This window comes from Dasypus novemcinctus, chromosome 10 (genome assembly GCF_030445035.2).
Source record: "Dasypus novemcinctus isolate mDasNov1 chromosome 10, mDasNov1.1.hap2, whole genome shotgun sequence".
Classification (NCBI taxonomy): Eukaryota; Metazoa; Chordata; class Mammalia; order Cingulata; family Dasypodidae; genus Dasypus; species Dasypus novemcinctus.
Window position 1 is genome coordinate 9,981,334 of NC_080682.1, and position 17,897 is coordinate 9,999,230.

General features: G+C 60.6%; 1 protein-coding gene across 1 annotated transcript; it reads left to right on the top strand.

Moving 5' to 3' along the window:
• Positions 1-999: 999 nt before the first annotated feature.
• Positions 1,000-14,056, top strand: RASGRP2 (RAS guanyl releasing protein 2). The gene is made up of 17 exons (XM_058305232.2): positions 1,000-1,018; positions 2,078-2,218; positions 2,886-2,988; positions 3,330-3,392; positions 3,765-3,896; positions 4,697-4,847; positions 4,974-5,147; positions 5,355-5,471; positions 6,475-6,756; positions 7,435-7,512; positions 7,736-7,858; positions 8,224-8,339; positions 11,812-11,953; positions 12,228-12,264; positions 12,656-12,826; positions 13,657-13,721; positions 13,875-14,056. The coding sequence occupies exons 2-16, from the start codon at positions 2,146-2,148 to the stop codon at positions 13,713-13,715; spliced, it is 1,821 nt and encodes a 606-aa protein (XP_058161215.1). The 5' UTR covers positions 1,000-1,018; positions 2,078-2,145; the 3' UTR covers positions 13,716-13,721; positions 13,875-14,056.
• Positions 14,057-17,897: the final 3,841 nt, after the last annotated feature.

Consider the following 17,897-nt stretch of genomic DNA (forward strand, 5'->3'; position numbering starts at 1 on the left):
CGCCGGGGTGGGGGAAGAGGGCTCGGGGCTTAGCGCCCCCTCCTCCACGTGCCGCGCGGCCTAACCTCGGCTCGCCCACCCCCGGCGCAGCCAGTGGCGCAGCCCCCAGCCGCGGCCCGGGCCTGCGGCGCGGCGCGGCAGGGGAGGGGTTAAGCTGCCGCAGGGACCGCCGCGTGCCGGGTGGAGGGAGCCCCCGGTGGGGGAGGCGCCGCCGGCGGTGCGGAGTCGGGCGCAGGAGAGGGGAGGGGGCGGCCGCGGCGCGGGGGCGGGGCGGCGGGGAGCGGGGCAGCGGCGCGGAGAGCGCGCGGGAGCCGCAGCCGCAGCGAGGCCGGCGGGCGGGAGCGCACTGAGGTCGGCGGGGCCGGGCGCGGGCTTCGTGCCGCGGGTCCCGAGAGTGAGTGAGCGAGCGCGGGCGGGACGCCGGGCGGAGGAGGGCCGGGTCCCTCGGGGTTCCCCGGGGGGCGCAGATCTGCGGCGGTGTCGGGGGCAGAAAGAAGCTGCCGGGAAAGCCGGGAGCCTCTGCCGCGCACCCAGCTCTTCCCAGGCACATCTCGGCGGGGTCTTCCCCCGAGAACCCCCATTTGACAGATGAGACTATTGAGGCTCCGAGACGCCAAGTGACTGTCAAGGTCACCCAGAGTGGAAGCAGCAGCGCCCAGCGGGGACAGCTCTGGTTGGCTTCTAGGAAAAGTGCGCCCACGAACTCCGTGGAAGAGCGCCCGTTCCCAGCCTGGGGGTCCTTCCGAGCCTGGGGGCACGTGTGGCCGGGGTGGGAGACCTTTCCGTAGGGCAAGGTTCTGCCACGGCCTGGGGTGGGGGGCGACAGGATGGCTCTGGACCGCAGAGGAAGGAGGTGGCGGAATGGGCGTGTGCGCGCCCCCACGGGGGGTGTGCCTGTGTGTGTGTGGAGTGTACATGCGTGTGGATGCACTGGCTTGCGTGCGGGCACACGTGTGCGGATGTCGGTGCCGCTGAGGCCGCGGGACCCGAGGCTGATCTGGCTCGAGAGACCAAGCAGGTCCGGGAGCCGGCGCGCGCCACGGGTTTGCATTCTGGGGTGGGTGAGCTGGGTCTATGCGCCGAGGGTTCCTCCGCGCAGGTGTGCACAGGGTGTATGGGAGCCCGAGGATGGGAGGCGAGGGACTGCGCCCTAGGTGTGTGGAAGAGGGTGTCTTGCACCCCACTGTGGAGCCTTGCACATGGAATGTGTCTGCCCCCTGTGTGGGTCCGTGTGACCCCGCCCCTGGAGCTGCTGGTGGTGTCATACACGAATTCGCCACCCCCACGGCGCTAGCGCCCCCTACAGGGAGCCCCACTCTGTGCCCCGGCGTGGCCGGCCCGGGAGTGCCTTCCCACTTCGACTGTGCCGAGGTTGGGGAGGCAGAGGGCCAGTGCGAGTCGGGAACCCTGGGGCCTCCGTGGAGGAGGTGGCCAGGGACCTCCGGTTCCCAGGCTCAGGCCTCCCGCTGACGCCTGGGGACCGCAGCAGGCTCCCCCCGCCCCAGGAATGTTCCTCTCTCCGCCCCAGCCCGCCTCCCCAAGGGCAGGCCCCAGGGGGCCGCCCTAGCCCCGCCTCGCCTTCCCGGGTGCGCCGGGGAGGGGACGACGAGGGGGGCAGGACGCCTGGGTTCTCCCGTCCCTCCTCCCATCCCAGAGAGAAATTCCTCCGAGGTCCCCTCAGGCTCCGGGTTCCCAAAATAACCCTGCGGGGGAAGGGAGGCTGTGGAGGGAGGGAAGCGGGAGGGGCGGGAGCGGAGCCGCAGGGTGCTGCAGGTGCCTCTGGGCCCTCGAGGCGGGGAGGGCCTGCGCGGGCCGGGCGACCTGCCTCGTCCATCCGGGGGAGCCCCCTCGGCCGTCCGGCGACTCCGAGGGAGGGCCGGAAGCCTCTCGGCGCGTCGGTTTCCCAACTGGCGGGTTGCACCATCCCCGGCCGGACCGTTTAACCCCGGGAGAGGCCGGGCCGAGGACTCCGCCCCTGCCCAGCAGGGGGCGTGCCGGCCCCGCCCCGTTCCTGCCCCGCCGGCGGCTTCCCCGGCCCGCGCCTCCGCGGACTCGCGTTCTGCCTCTCCCGGGACAGGGGACCGGCCGAGCCCTCGGGGAGGCTCCGGGGGCGCAGCTCGGGCCCAGCGCCTGGCGCCGGCGGCCATGGCGGGCACCCTGGACCTGGACAAGGGCTGCACAGTGGAGGAGCTGCTCCGCGGCTGCATTGAAGCCTTCGGTGAGTGGCCCTGGGGGGCACCCCCAACCCGGAGCCGGAACCCAGGCCCCCGCCTCCCCGCTGAGATCCCTGGCCCGGCCCCACCCAGCTCTGCACCCTGCGGCCCCTGGCGAAAGCCTCACTGTCCCGGGGCGCACGCTTCAGGCAGATGCGCAGGTTTCGTCCCCAGTCGGCCCCAGCCGGCGTTGAAGGGACAGCCCGGGTCCCCAGACTGACACATGAGGGACATTATCTGTCTCCTGGGGGAATCCGGAGGAACTCGCCATCTCCGGCCTGGGAGCCGTTTCCGGCTGATGGGGGGCGGCTTATCTGGTGAAGGGGTGCCCCTTCCCCCAAGCACTCAGGAAATGACCTCTGGATCCTTGATCCCGGGGCACCCAGACTCCTTCCGTCCCAGCTGGTTCCCCTCCTGACCGTGGGCCTCGCTCGAGCTCCCCTCTCCCCACCTCCTCGGGTCCCCCCCTCCTCGGGTCCCGCCCTCTACTCCCACCCTACCTTTTCTTTCTAATCTGCCCCCTGTTGGCGGAGTTCTGGGAAAGCAAGAGGTGGGCAGGTTCAGGCGTGCGGCGGGAGGGGCGAGTTGGGCAGGTGGGCTGCGGGTGGGCTTGGGGGCCCAGAGCGGTGGGACCAAGGGTCAGCCGTCTTCTCTTTGACCCCCGGGAGCTAGATGACTCCGGGAAGGTGCGGGACCCGCAGCTGGTTCGCATGTTCCTCATGATGCACCCGTGGTACATCCCCTCCTCTCAGCTGGCAGCAAAACTGCTGCACATATATCCTTCACCCCGCCGGGGCCCCTGGAGTCCTGAGCGAGCCCCGCTGCCCATCCCAGGCCGGGGCTGAGCGCGTCGACCCTCCTGCACCCCAGAATTCAGGATTCGCTCCAGCCGGCCTCTGTCCCTACCTGGGCCTTGCCCTCAGCCTCCCTTTGGCCTGACTCCCAGCCCAGACCCGGCCTCTGGCCTCGCTCCCAAAACCCAGGCCTTGGCCTCAGCATCCCTGAACCTAGGCCCCGCCCCCACGCCGCCCACCCACCGCGCCCCGCCCCTTCCCAGGCCCACACCAGCCTTCTAGAGGTGGCCTCCATCCTTGCAGTTCCTTAACTCTTGTTCACCTACCAACAATCTCGGAAGGACAACTCCAGCTCCCTGCAGGTGAAAACGTGCCACCTGGTCAGGTGAGTCCCCTGGGGCTCTGGCCCCTCCTGCTGCTCCCTGCTCAGATTTCAGCCTGTGATTGGCCTGAAGGAGTGGAAGGAGCCGCGCTCTGGAAGTTGGGTCTTGTGGGGTTGAATCCTGGCCCTGGCCACGGTGGGCTGTGCCTGCCTCGCTCAAGGCCTTGGTTTTCTTATCTGTCCAGTGTGTGTGTGTGGCGGGGTGTCTCAAGGAGCTGATATACACTTGGAGGAAGAAAGAGCTGGGTGGGGGGTACCTCAGTTTGAGGCACGGCAGGTTCTCTCTTTGGGGACCCACTACAATCTCAGACCCATGGGCAGCTCCCTCGGGGAAGGTGGGGGAAGCGCTGCCCTGGTGACCCTGCCCTCTTCCAGGTACTGGATCTCCGCATTCCCAGCGGAGTTTGACTTGAACCCCGAGCTGGCTGAGCAGATCAAGGAGCTGAAGGCTCTGCTGGACCAAGAAGGGAACCGGCGGCACAGCAGCCTCATTGACATCGAGAGCGTGTGCGTGGGGGAGCACGAAGGGCTGAAGGGCAGGCAGGCGGCACTCGGCGTCCTCCACCATCTGTGCTTAATAAATGTTTGTTGAGTTGAATGAGTGAGGATCATGTCACTCTCTTGCTTAAAAGCCTTCCATGGCTCCCTATCGCCTTCAGAACAACTCAGCTGGGCATTCAAAGCCCTTCACAGCCTCTGGTCAGCTTGGCTTTCCTGCCTCATCTCCCGCGGCCCACCGCCCATCCCATGCACCTCGTACCACAGCCATGGGGGCCCACTTCCCAGGCTCTGGCCCCAGCGCCTCCTTCCTCATCACGGTGCTCCACTCCTCTGTTCCCCTTGCCTCCTCCTCCATCTTCTCATGACTCAGCACAAGTGTGCCGTCTCTGGGCTCTGCGGGCTCAGGCGGCGTGTGTCATTCCTGCCTTTGTCCTCCCGTGGCACTTGGTGCGGACGCCTGTACCAAAGACCCCTGTCCCCGTGGCGCACTGTTTTGTGATCGTTTGTTTCTGTCTGTCTCCCCCAGTAGACTGTGAGCTCCTCGCGGGCAGGAACCGTGTCTTGTTCACCTCTGTGTCCCCAGCGCCTAGCACAGTTGCCTGGCCCAGAGTACGTTGTTCATAAACGCGTGTTGAGTGCTTGAGGAGGGGGAGATAGGAGGCGTGGCTGGGAGTGGGGACCGCAGTGCCTAGGATGGTGGCCCGCAGCGTGGAGGCAGGCACTCGGATGGGTGCGTCGGTGTGAGTGTGGGGGCCACAAGGGACGGGATCCTCAGCAAAGGGCTCACTACCCCTGCCCCCCCCCAGCCCCACCTACAAGTGGAAGCGGCAGGTGACCCAGCGGAACCCTATGGGACAGAAAAAGCGCAAGATGTCCCTGTTGTTTGACCACCTGGAGCCCATGGAGCTGGCAGAGCATCTCACCTACCTGGAGTACCGCTCCTTCTGCAAGATCCTGGTGGGGCCCTGGGGCCTGCAGTGCTGGGTGTGGGCTGTGGCCTGGGGCAGGGGTCCCAGGAGAGGCGGAGTCCCCGGGGTGGGCCAGGAGAGCCCGGCTGGGTGCTGAGGCTGCTCCCGCCTCCAGTTCCAGGACTATCACAGCTTCGTGACGCATGGGTGCACGGTGGACAACCCAGTCCTGGAGCGTTTCATCTCCCTCTTCAACAGCGTCTCACAGTGGGTGCAGCTCATGATCCTCAGCAAGCTCACGGCCCCGCAGCGGGCCCTGGTCATCACGCACTTCGTCCACGTGGCAGAGGTGCCGGCCTCTCCCCGCGCCCCACCCTCCCCGAGAGCCAGTCAGGGAGTGGCCTGGGGCCCCTGCCCCTACCCGCTGACCCCAAGTCGGCCCGAGCCCCCTCCTCTCCACGAACCCCGGGTCTCCTCCAGAAAGATGGGGCTAACTTCCGGGCCCGTCCAGTGACTCACGGCCTCCCCCTCTCCCTCCGCCTTTGCCCCCACCCAGAAGCTGCTGCAGCTGCAGAATTTCAACACGCTGATGGCGGTGGTCGGAGGCCTGAGCCACAGCTCCATCTCCCGCCTCAAGGAAACCCACAGCCACGTTAGCCCCGAGACCATCAAGGTGCCTGGGAGTGGGGAGCAGGACGGGTCGGGGGAGCAGCCTTCTCAAGCCCCGCGCCCAGCACTTCTGCACTGGGGGGCTGGGCACCGCCCTCCCATTTGACAGATGAGGAAACTGAGGCTCGGAGATGTTCATTGCTTTTCCCAGGTTGCGCAATGCGAGTGACAGAGTGGGGACATGCAAGTCTGCCTGACTCCAAGGCTTGTGCTTTCTCCTTCTATTTTTCTAACACACCCAGTGCATTAGAAAAATACACGTATAGGAAAAGATATAAAACATAGGTGTGGTTTCAAGAAAAATGAAAAAGAAGTGCCTGTGTAACCACTACCCAGGTCAAGAAATAGCAACTTGCCAGGCCCCAGAAGCGTCCAGCGCCTTAGCGCATGACTCCCCCAACCGAGGTGACCACAGATGTGACTTTGCTGATAGGCTGACCTTGCTTTTTTTTTTTTTTTAGCTTTACCACCTGTGTGCATCCCAGAGCAATGTGGGCTTTTTGTGGCCTGTTTTTAAGCATTCTATAAATGGAGTCATGTTGTATATGTTATTTTATGTCTGGTTTCTTTCATTCCATATAGTTGTACGATTCTTGCCTTTGGTTGCCATCTATACCCCAATTATGTGTCTTTTCTGTTGTCGAACGTGTGGGGTGTTTCAGTTTGTCTATAACAAACAATGTAGCTAAGGCCATTCTTCTAGTTCATTGTCTTATGCTGCCATGCCTCTCTGAGCCTCAGTTTCTTCTTCTGTTCAATGTTGGTGATAACCTGTGCCCAGAGTAGAGGTGTGACCTTCGGCAGTGGGTGTTGCTTGAACCTGTGACCTATGAACTCTGACCTCCAGGAACTGATGTTGGGGGCAATTAGGGAGGATTTCGACCTTTCCCCTCTGCCAGACCCTGGCTCCTCAAGCTCTCCCACATTTCTGGGGCTGGGGGAGGGGGCTGGTTGAGCCGGCGGCCTGTGTGTGCATGGGTGACCCTCTCTCCCCGCTGCCCGCTCAGCTCTGGGAAGGTCTGACGGAACTAGTGACCGCCACGGGCAACTATGGCAACTACCGGCGCCGGCTGGCAGCCTGCGTGGGCTTCCGCTTCCCCATCCTGGGTGTGCACCTCAAGGATCTGGTGGCCCTGCAGCTGGCACTGCCCGACTGGCTGGACTCTGCCCGCACCCAGCTCAACGGAGCCAAGATGAAGCAGCTCTTCAGCATCCTGGAGGAGCTGGCCATGGTGACCAGCCTGCGGCCTCCCGTGCAGGCCAACCCCGACCTGCTGAGCCTGCTCACGGTGAGTGCCCGGGGGCCGGCACCAGGCCTCAACAGCTGCGCTGGTCCTGGGTGTCCCCGAGGCTCTGGGCTTGGAGAAACCAACGGGCTGAGATCTAGCCTAGCTCCGAGGGCTTGGGGAGAAGTCTGAGGTGCCAGGATCAGGGTGGGGCTACGGACCGAGCTCTGACCTCTAGGTGGGCACGTGGACTCTAGGCTGGGCCCTGGGTTGAGTGCCCGGCCCTGGGTTATATTCAAGGTTTAGGGCCAAGTTCTACGTTCTGGGTGCCAGGGTTGGCTTCTAGACATGGCCCTTGGCTCCGAGATTCTCAGCTCTGAGCCAGGTTCTGGGCTTGGCCTCAGATTCAGTTCTGGGGGTCTAGGGTGGGAGTTGGGTTCTTCTGGACATGGTTGAATTCTTAGCTTCTTTGCACCTCCAACTTGGATTCTGGGTGCTGGCTGGGGTTCTGAATTGGGGATGCATTTCAGAGCTCCAGGCTGTGTTCTGGCCCATCTTACCTGAGATCGTGGCCGTGACTTGTGTTCTGGGTTTGGGACTCAGCTGTAGAGCTGGGCTGGCTCGAGGGTGCCAGTGTGTGAGCCGAGCTGTGGCCTCTAGGCAGACCAGCGGCTCTGAGCTCTGGGCAGGAGGCTGTGCGAGCGGCAGGGCTGGGAGGCTGAGTGAGCCCCTGTGTCCCAGGTGTCTCTGGATCAGTATCAGTCGGAGGATGAGCTGTACCAGCTGTCCCTGCAGCGGGAGCCACGTTCCAAGTCCTCGGTGAGGGGGGCAGTCCCCGCTGCCCCATTCTGGCCCATTCTCCATCCCACCCGGGACTCCCAGGGCGAAAGGACAGGCAGAGCTTTAAGAGGTGGCCTCATCCTGTTTATCAGACAGATGGGGCCACTGCGGCCCGGGGGGAGGGGCTGGCTTCTTTCTCCCCCAGGGGTTCCCCGGGACCCCCTCCACACTGGCCCTAGCCCCAGGCCTGGCCATTTCACAGCCAACCAGCCCCACAAGCTGCACCCCGCCTCCCCGGCCCCCCGTGTTGGAGGAGTGGACCTCAGCCGCCAAACCCAAGCTGGATCAGGCTCTCATGGTGGAGCACATCGAAAAGATGGTGGAGGTGAGACTCCGTGGTGGCCGGTCCTGGAGCCTGAGGGGTGAGGGGAGAAGCTGGCCAGTGGATGTCGTGGTCCACGAAGGCAGGGTTTGCCGGAGCACTGCTTTGGGAGTCACCCTGAGTACCACATTCGAGGGCCAGCACCGTCTCTGGAAGGCAGAGGGCGTAGCCTGCGAGCCGCGGGGGCTGAGGGGCTGACAGGTGGGGTTGGGGTGGGGTATGGAAAAGGGAGCAGGTGGGGGGGACAGCCAGCCTCCCGCATCCCCGGGGACACTCTTTCTGCGCGGTGTGGCCTGGGAATATGGGAAGGGGCGGGGCCTGATGCTCCTTGTCTTTGCCCCTCCCCCATCCTGTGTGTCCCCCCCCAGTCTGTGTTCCGGAACTTTGACGTTGATGGCGACGGCCACATCTCACAGGAAGAATTCCAGATCATCCGTGGGAACTTCCCTTACCTCATCGCCTTTGGGGATCTCGACCAGAACCAGTGAGGAGGCTGGGAGGGCACGGGACTGGGGGAGAGGGAAGGCAGCCCAGCTCACTTCCCCCCTCGGGTTTCAGTTTCCTCATGTGCAAGAGGAGGCCATTGAACCAGACGACCTTGGCAGAGGAAGGTCCCTCTGTGGGGAGGGGCTCTTATTTTGGTGGGGGGATGGCATCTGCCGAGACCGCGTGTCACCTCACTCATTCAGACAGATGAGGGGCTCTGCCTGAAGTTTGCAAAGACTTTGGCCTTGGGGCTAGTGCCACAATAATGCTCTTTTATTTGTGGAACTCTCAGTTGCAAAAAGTGTGGGCAAGTGAAGTTCCTGAGTAGCCTGTTTCAATGAATAGATAAGAAGGGCCTGGAATTAACAGCATCCACTTGCTTATCAACAATTCATATGCTGACGATTTGGAAAAACAGCTGGTTCTCTAAAGCAGATTCAGCATGCCCCTGCAACCATGCCCACGTGCCTCATTGGCTGAGGAGACAAAACTCGCATCAAAATTCACAGCCCATCCCAGGTTGATTTTTTTGTTCATGTTATTGGTGTTTCAAAAGTTTTTTTTGTTTGTTTGTTTACCAAATTACAAAAATTCATGGGAAAAAGACAATTTGGGAATAAAATAAATTTATAGTGAACAAAGCACATAAAGTAAGAAGTAGAAGTTCCCTCTTTGTTTTCCCACGGGCAGAGAGAGGACCACTATTTAGCACTGTTAGCAATGTTAGTGATTTGGCAATCTGTATCTATCCTTCCAGTCCTTTTTTTTCTTTCTTTCTGTGCATGTGCAAATCAATACAGATTTTGTTGCTTTGGTGTCTGTTTCATGGACAAACAGGATTATGGTACAAATCCGGTTCTACCCTTGGCTTTTAAACATTTTTAAAATTTTTCGTATTCTTTTCATTGTTTTGTTTGTTGTCTGCTCATTGTTTTTTGTTCCTTGTCTTTTTGTTTTTTTTCTTTAGGAGGCACTGGGAACTGAACCCGGGACCTCCCATGTGGGAGGTGGGCACTCAACTGCTTGAGCCACGTCCACTCCCTGCTCTTGGCTTTTGGCTGTAGTTGCTTTGTTTTTCCTCCCAGTGCCGTGGCAGAGGTGTCCACGTTGGCTGTCTGGGCTGGTGGGTGGGTTTTCCAAGACCACCCTTTCAATGGGAATGCAGCTCTTAAGACCTTTGAGAGCCTTAACCTGAAAGAAACCTCCACCTCCCTGGTTGGCTCAACTTAGCACTTGGCTCATCGAGTTTGAGCCCAGCACCCCCTCCCGGGGCAGCTACAGTGCTCGGCCCCCTGCTCACTACCTCATCTTGAAGCTCCTTCTTTGTTTCTGGAACCATTTCTTTCTTGTTAACTCCCCAATGCGTTTAAAGCAATTTTTTTTTTTTTAAAAGATTTATTTATTTATTTAATTTCCCCCCCTCCCCTGGTTGTCTGTTCTTGCTGTCTATTTGCTGCGTCTTGTTTCTTTGTCCGCTTCTGTTGTCGTCAGCGGCACGGGAAGTGTGGGCGGCGCCATTCCTGGGCAGGCTGCTCTTTCTTTTCACGCTGGGCGGCTCTCCTCACGGGCGCACTCCTTGCGCGTGGGGCACCCCCACGCGGGGGACACCCTTGCGTGGCACGGCACTCCTTGCGCGCATCAGCGCTGCTGCATGGCCAGCTCCACACGGGTCAAGGAGGCCCGGGGTTTGAACCGCAGACCTCCCATATGGTAGACGGACGCTCTAACCACTGGGCCAAAGTCCGTTTTCCTAAAGCAATTTTTGATGTACTTTAGCCAGCATTTCTAGGTGACGGTAGCAATGGGGTTCAGGTTTTTAAAAAATAATCACTGTCTTGATGGAATTGCACACCTTGCTTCTTCGGTTTTATGTTTGCCGCTTAACCCTCTATCGCAGACATCTTTCCATGCCCGTTCTTGTAGAACTGCCTCATCTTTTAGAACAGTTGCAGAGTCCACTGTGAGGCTGGAGCCTCACTTACCTTCCTGTTCTCTTGCTGATGGATGTGTAGGTCGGTCCCAGTGTTTCCACCCTTCTGCAGTAAGCATTCTTGGACCAAAGCCCTCGGGCCAGTATCACTGTATGAGAAATTCCTAGAAGTGGCATAATTGGATCAAAAGATATGCACATTTCAAATTAGGTGACAGTTTGCCAAACCGACCTCAGCCGAGGTTGTACCAGTTTGCACTCCCATCAGCAGTGTAGGAATGCCCATTTCCCAACTTCCTTGCCAACGCTGGGTGCTATAATAAGCTTCAACGTTTTGCCGAACTAATTGGCCAATGGTCTTGGTTAAATTTGCATTTCTTTCATATTAGTGGGAGCAGGGTATCTTTCCATGTGTTTACTTGCCATTTATATTTCTCCTGTTAATTGCCTGTTCATATTTCTTTGTTCATTATTCTACCATGTGGTTGCTCTTTTCCTCATTGATTTTTAGAATTACTGTAAATGGATAGTAACCCTTTGCTGTTGAATGTATTTGTGAATATTTTCTCCAAGTCTGCGTCTGTATTGTCTTTTTCCATATAAAATTTAAAAATTTTTGTGTGCTCGCCATGTCCGTCTTTTCCTTTATGGCTTCTCAGGTTTGTAGTATGTGCAGATGTGCCCTTATCATTTCAAGATTACAAAAATACTCTCCTGTATCTTTTCAGATATTTTATAATTTTATTTTTCACATTAGTGTCCCAAGGTCCCAATGAGTTGAAGGGCCACCTAGACCACACTGGGGAGCTCCAAGTACAACAGGTGGAAGTTTCAAACTTCCCAAGGGGCCAGCAGTGCGCAAGGTAGCTCCTGTGGGTCGAGAAACTATTACCTACACAGGCACTTGTGTAAACACTTCTCACGCATCATCTAAGCCTCACAAAAGCCCTGTGCGGTGGAGGAACGTTCACTCTCCGGTTTATAGTGAACACACTGGGGCGCCGGGAGATTCACCAGCCCCCGGTCACGCCGCCAGGAAGTAGTAGCACTGGATTGCACTGAGGCGTACCTGTCTCCAGAGCACGTGCTCACTCGTCCCTTAAAATATGGTAATAGGTGGCAAAAGCGTTCCGTGGGAAACCCTGGCCTATAGGTGTCTTTCCTGCAGGATTATGCACGAGTTAGGCAGGTACAGCTTTTCCCATCCAACCTTTCCTAGACGCGGAGCTCATCAGAAAGCTCTTAATTCTCAGGGCTCCCGACAGGTGTTCCTCAGAGCACACTTCGGGAAAGGGAGGTTTGCCAAACCTCACTAACTCTGTAAAGTGAGCTGGGCTGGAATTTGTTCCCCATTTTTCTGAGGAGGAAGGGGGGGGGAGTGGCTTGTCCAAGGCCACTCTAGTAGTTGGTGGTAGCCACCAAACCTGCCTAACTCCAAGTCTAGGGCTCTTTCTTTTCCTGCACCGGGGTCCAAAATCAGGGGTTCTGATTGTTGGCCCGTTCATTTGCCGGGGTTCCCCCGCCTCACCCTCCCCCCCAGGGATGGCTGCATCAGCAAGGAGGAGATGGTCTCCTACTTCCTGCGCTCCAGCTCCGTGCTGGGCGGCCGCATGGGCTTCGTCCACAACTTCCAGGAGAGCAACTCCCTGCGCCCGGTTGCCTGCCGCCACTGCAAGGCCTTGGTGAGCCCCGCCTCCCCGGCCCGGGCCCCGCCTCCCCAGCCCGGCCCCGCCTCCCCGGCCCGGGCCCCGCCTCCCGCATTGCCTGTTGTCTCCGCCCCCGCAAACCAGCAAAGGAGGTCGATTCCACCTGCCTTTACTCTCCCGGCTTTGCAGTTGACCTGAGCCCCGCCCTGAGGCACCAGGGAGTCAGTTCCAGCCCCTGTCCTTAAGAAGGTGGGGCAGAGCCATCCTTTCTAAATCCCTACTCCCCAGCACAGGCCTTCCTCTGTTTCAGATTCTGGGCATCTACAAGCAAGGCCTCAAATGCCGAGGTGAGACGTCATGGCAGGGCAGCTGGGCCGCGAGAACTAGAAGGGTTTTTTTGGGGGGGAGGAATGGCCGTGTGGGTGGGGATTCTTAATTTATTGGGGGCACTTGTCATGGGTGGCTTGGAGGGGATGCAGGAGGTGTGCCAATTGACGTGACAGGGATGTCCTTTAAGAGGCTTTTAATTTGGTGAGGCAACTGCTCAGGAACACGGAACTTTGGAGAGGGCAGAGACTGGCAAGTAGGATGAAGAGAGCACATTGAGAGAATACTCTTATTTTGGTGGGGCAGTTGCTCAGGACCACAGGCACCTGGAAACGGTGCAGGCTTGCAGGATGGGATAGAGGGTGTTCTAAGCAATGGCCCTGCCCAAACTCCCTGTCTGCTCTCTCCCAGCCTGTGGTGTGAACTGCCATAAGCAGTGCAAGGACCGCCTGTCGGTTGAGTGTCGGCGCCGGGCGCAGAGCGTGAGTCTGGAGGGCTCTGCACCCTCCCCCACGCACACCCACCACCGGGCCTTCAGCTTCTCCCTGCCCCGCCCAGGTAGGCGAGGCTCCCGCCCTCCAGGTAAGAGTGGGTCTCATTCTGTACTGGCCTGTGCAGGTGGCAACATAGCAACATATGAACCTTTCTGGGGTGGGAACCACTGGGGGCTTGTAATTCGCTTACCTTAGAGGGGTGATGAAGAATTAGACAGGTCAGGGTTCCATAAGGTGGCCAGGGAGCTGTTGTTCTTCTGGGAGGCTTACTAAGACAGGTAAGATGAAAAGAGTCTTCAAGATCCCAGTTGCACTCTTATTTTGTTAGGGGGATTGACAAAGGATTGTAGAAGGAGTTAGGTGAGCCATTTGCCTGCATTTCCCTTCTGGCTGCTCTGGAGGCCACTCTGAAAAAAGCCCTTGCTCTTATAATCTCCCAGCAAATGCCGTGGGGTCTCTGGTAGTTTTAGGTCAATTTGCTGAATGACAATTTGCAAAATGATTATTTTGCTGAGAACAGTTGGGGGCAACCATGTTAAACTGGGATCTAAGGCCGTTGACCACAACTCTTTGGGTTGGCATAAGTCTTCAAAAATAGAAAAGATAAAACCATTTGCACCGAGCCTTCCAGAAGTGCCGGGGTCTAAAATATGAAATCCACACAAAATTGACATTTAAGCAAACTGCACCGATAAACCTGTGGCTGCGACAAAGTTGTGGCAAAACTGAAAACTTAGAAAAAGAGCCTCAAACGCTGGGCCCTTCGGTCATTCAGTGAGTTCATGTTTTGGTGGGTTGGTCTGTTTCCGGGATGGGGCAGGGTGTCTTGGGGTGGGGGTGGGGTGACGAGGGAGGGCAGGGCTGCTGTGGTCACAGAGACCCAGGGTTTGGTTCTGTGACACCCTTCCACCCTCTCAGAGATCCGAGAGGAGGAGGTGCAGACCGTGGAGGACGGAGTGTTTGACATCCACTTGTAATGGATGGTGAGTCCTCCCCTGACCTGCCTGGGAGCTGTCCCCAGACAGCCGGGGTGGGGACGATGGCAGGAAAATGCTGCTCAACCCAACGGCCCCAGGTGGGCACTTACTTTGTCGGGGAGGGTCTCCCTCACAACCTCTGTTTTTTTTCCTTCCCAGCTGTGACTGGATCAAGGACTCATGCCTGCCTTGGAGGAAAGACTCTCGGAGCAGAGCAGGGAGCCTGGGGGTGGGGGTGGCATGCGGTGGAAGGCAGGGCCGGGGCTGTCCTCGCGAAGGCTGTACAGACTCTTGTGAATATTCCTATTTTCCAGATGGAATAAAAAGGCCTGTGTAATTAACTGCGGACCTTCCGACCCTAGAATCCTGGGGTGCTGTAATCCAAGGGGACTGGTATCTGGGGCTCTAGAGTTGAATAGCCAGGGAACCTTGGGAGGTCTCGAATCTCATGTGTCTGGAATCTTGGGGGGCAGGAATCTTTCTGGAATAGAACCTGAGAACCAAAACACTGGTTTTTGCGGGGGGGTGGGGGTGGGGTGGGGTGGAATGTGTGTGTGTGTCTAGAAGGAAGCCAGCATCTAAAATTTGAAGGTACCGGATCTTTACACCCCGGAGTTGCTGGGTGGAGGGGTCATCTTTAACCACTGCCTTCAGCCTGCGGCTGCAGGGGCCCTGCTTGACAAGTGGCCTTTCAACCCCTGCTTGAACACTTCCAGCCCTGGCGAGGGATCTGGGGAGGCTGGGAGGGCGAGGGGCAGCCCGAGTGCTGGCTGTAGGGGAAGGGCCCCGGGGTGGGGGCTGCACTCACTGGGCCTGCAGCCTCCTTGCCAGCCGGAAGGACGGTGACTTCCAGAGGAAATGCATATTGATCCTGCTCTCAGCCTCCTGCAGCCTCTCCCAACCCGGCTCTTCCCTCTAGAGCTTGCAGCGTGGAGGTTTGGGGGGTCACACTGCCCCTTCGAAGACTGCTCCAAGTGGGGAGGGTGGGCTAGGGGTCTGCTGATGGTTCTGGGCCAGCCCCCACCGCCCAGGCTCAGGAGACTCCAGATAGCAACCCTGAGAATGGGAGCTTCCCCCCTAACCCCCAAGGTGGGGGTGCCGACAGCAGCTGCGGGATTGCCCTGGGGGTGGAGGCCTAAGCACCCCTAATTCCTGTCTGCCAGGCATGATATCAGCAGGCCTGGTGGAGGCATCAGCTCCCCTGTGCATGCCCCAGCCCTCCTCCCCTAGGGCGCCCCCAGTCTCTGCCCCCCTCTCCCTTGGAGACCCCACGCCTCCTGGCCTATTTCTCATTGTGGGTCACCCTTCCCCCCATTGTCACATCTCAGGGGCAGCCTTGCCCCCTATGGGCTCCCCAGCCCTGTCCCCCATCGGGTCCCCTGCTCTGCCCCTCCTTCTGTCCTCGGCCCCCTCCCACCCCTCCCCCTCTGAGGCTGTAATATCCGTTTCACGATTTGGGGGCTGTGTTGCTATAACAACAGACGGCGATTGTGTTGTGAAGAGCAGCTCACTCCCTGCGCTGCCGCCCGCGCTGCCACCATCCCTGCAGCCTGGTCGCCCCGCTCCCCACCCCCCCAGCCCCAGCCTGAGCCCCTGCCCCTCCAGGCCTCTTCCCAGTGTGTGTGCAAGTGTGTGACGTGTGACTGTCTTTTCCTGTGGCAGGATCTGGTGTGTGAGCTGCACATCGCATGTGGGTGTGTGCCTGGGTGTGCACGGACACGCACGCTGCGTCTGCTGCGGCTCCCCTCCACGGGGTGTCCCCACTGGACTGGGTGCGAAGGGGGAGGGGCGTGGGTGCGTGTTGGGAGGGGTGCATCTTGAAGCAGTGGGTCCCAACTACTCTGGGGAGTCTGAACCTCGGCCCCTGGTGGGGCACATCCCTGTGGCTGCAGAAGGGCAGGGAGGTGCAGCGGTCTCCAGGTGACCTTTCCTGCCCTTGGTGGGCAAAGGTGGCCCAGAGAGCCGCGGGTAGGGACAGGAGAAGTGTTCACTTTCACCTCCTCCCTGCCCCTGCCAGACCCCCACCCCCCATTCCCAGGCCCGTCCATAAGGGCCTGGGAGACAGTCTGTCTGTGAGTCACTGCACCTTCTGTCTGTCCCTCTAGCCCTGGCGTTTGGACAGACAAGGCTGTGTGACAGCCCATGCTGATGAGGCTGTCCAGGGGCGGGGCGGTGGGGGATGGGCAGGGCAGTGGGCTGCGGGGTCAGGGAGGCGCTTTGGCATCCACGGGCCTGACTCAGCAGTTCCCTTTCTCTGGCTCCTCTGGTGGCCTTGGTGGGGCCGGCTTGAGGGTCTCTCCAAGGTCAGAGCAGGCCCGACATCTGAGAGCTGGCTCAGGGATCCCTCTTCCTGACCCTTAGGGAGCAACCCTGCAGCCTGGGTTCCCTCTCACCCTGGTGGGTGGGTGCCCACGCTCACCCACTTAGTAACTGACCCCTCGGTGCCAGGTGCCTCGGGGGGTGCACGGTGACCCCACAGGCAGGTCCCCTGTGTGCCCGTTCCCCTGGGCATGCCGTTGCCCTGGAGTGTGAAAGACCCTGTGTGCACAAGTTGGTGTGCGTGCTTGGCCAGCATGTGCTTCCCGTGGGGGTCTCACCACGGTTGGGCATTTCTGCAGCTGTCAGGCCTGCACATGCGTGCACCAGTGGTTTATGGGAGTGTTCTTGCATGTTGCCTCTGGCTAAGTAGGCGCTGACCACCGCAGGCTGTGCAGATTACAGACCCTGCAGCAGGATCAGGGACCTGGAGCGAGGCGGCAGAATGGCAGGTGCACACACACACACTAACTCATTCGGAGGCCCAGTGTCCAATTCCGGCGCGTGCCCTAGGTGCCGAGTGAGTGGCTGAGTGAGTGAAGGGGTGTGCAGTCATGAGCTGCCCTTGCAAGGAAGGCCTCCACCCCAGTGCCACACTCAGCCACACTCTGCAACTCATGGTGTGGGGGAGAGGAGAAGAGGGAGGGGGCTACTGCCAGCTTCCCTTCAGTGGTCCAGGCAATGTGCAGTCGCGTCTCCGCCCCCCAAACCGACTCCTACCGCAGCCCAGGGTTTTTGGCAGGCCTGGGAATCCCGCTTCCAACTCTGGGATTCCCATGAGGCAGGGCTGGGAAACCCCAAGCCCTAGGTCGATCCTACCCCCACTTCTGCCTTTCCTCCCCCAACCCCTCTGTCCTTGTGCTAGACCAGGCCCTCCCTCCCCAGTTCTGGGGGCTCCAGGCCAGGGGGCCCCGGAACAGTGGGAGGCGAGGGCCAGGCTGCCGGCTGGAAAAAGTGCCCAGCAGGCACCGGCGGTGTCCGGCTTCCCCCGGGCTCCCCGCAGCCGAGGCCCGCCCGGGGCGTAGCCGGCAGAGGGCGCTGCAGCCCAGGCCCCGCGCCGGTCCTGCTTCCCCGGCGGCGCGGGTCGGGGCCCACAGCCTCCGCTCGGCTCGCCCGGCCCTGGGCGCTGCCACATGGCTTCTCCGGCCTGGAGGTGCGGGGTCCAGGGCGCCTGGGTTCTCGGAAAATGCAGAGGCCAGGTTGGGGTCTGTCTCGTCGGGCCCCGGGCTGCTGGGCGGAGGACCGAGGGGGGGCGAGGAGGAGCTCCGCGGCCCTGGGGCCGGGACGCCTGGGTCCCGTGCGGGGGAGGGAGGTGGGCCAGCAGAGCGGCGGGACCCGCGGCCTCTGCGCCTTCCCATTGGCTGCGCCGCTCGTCCGTTAGCGCAGCGCGGCCCAATGCGCTCGCCCGGGGGGCGGGCCCCGTGCTGATGCTGCCGTCAGTCGGTGTTGCAGGGATGCGGCGGCGGGAGCAGCCGCCCTGACTCGCGGAGCATCCTCCTCCGAGCGGCACCGCGGCGGGGCTGGCGGGCGGACGGGCGGCGGGGACGCGGCGGGGACGCGGCGGGGAGCGATCGAGGCGCGAGGCGGCCGCCACCGCTCGCCCGGCTCTGCCACCCGCAGGGGACCGGGCGGCTCCGGGGCTCTGATTCCCACCCTCCAGCTCCTGGCGCCCCCAGAACCAGGTACCGTGGGAGGTGGGGGCTGCGGCGGAGACGGGTGTGGGGGGGTGGGGGCCGATCGGGGGAGGCGACCGGTTCGGAGGGGGCGGGGGAGGCAGGAAGGATGGTTTGGGGGGCGGGGGCGCCGCGCGGCGAGGGCTGGCTCTGTGACAGCGAAGAGGCTAAGCGACTGGGGGTGGGGGTTTGG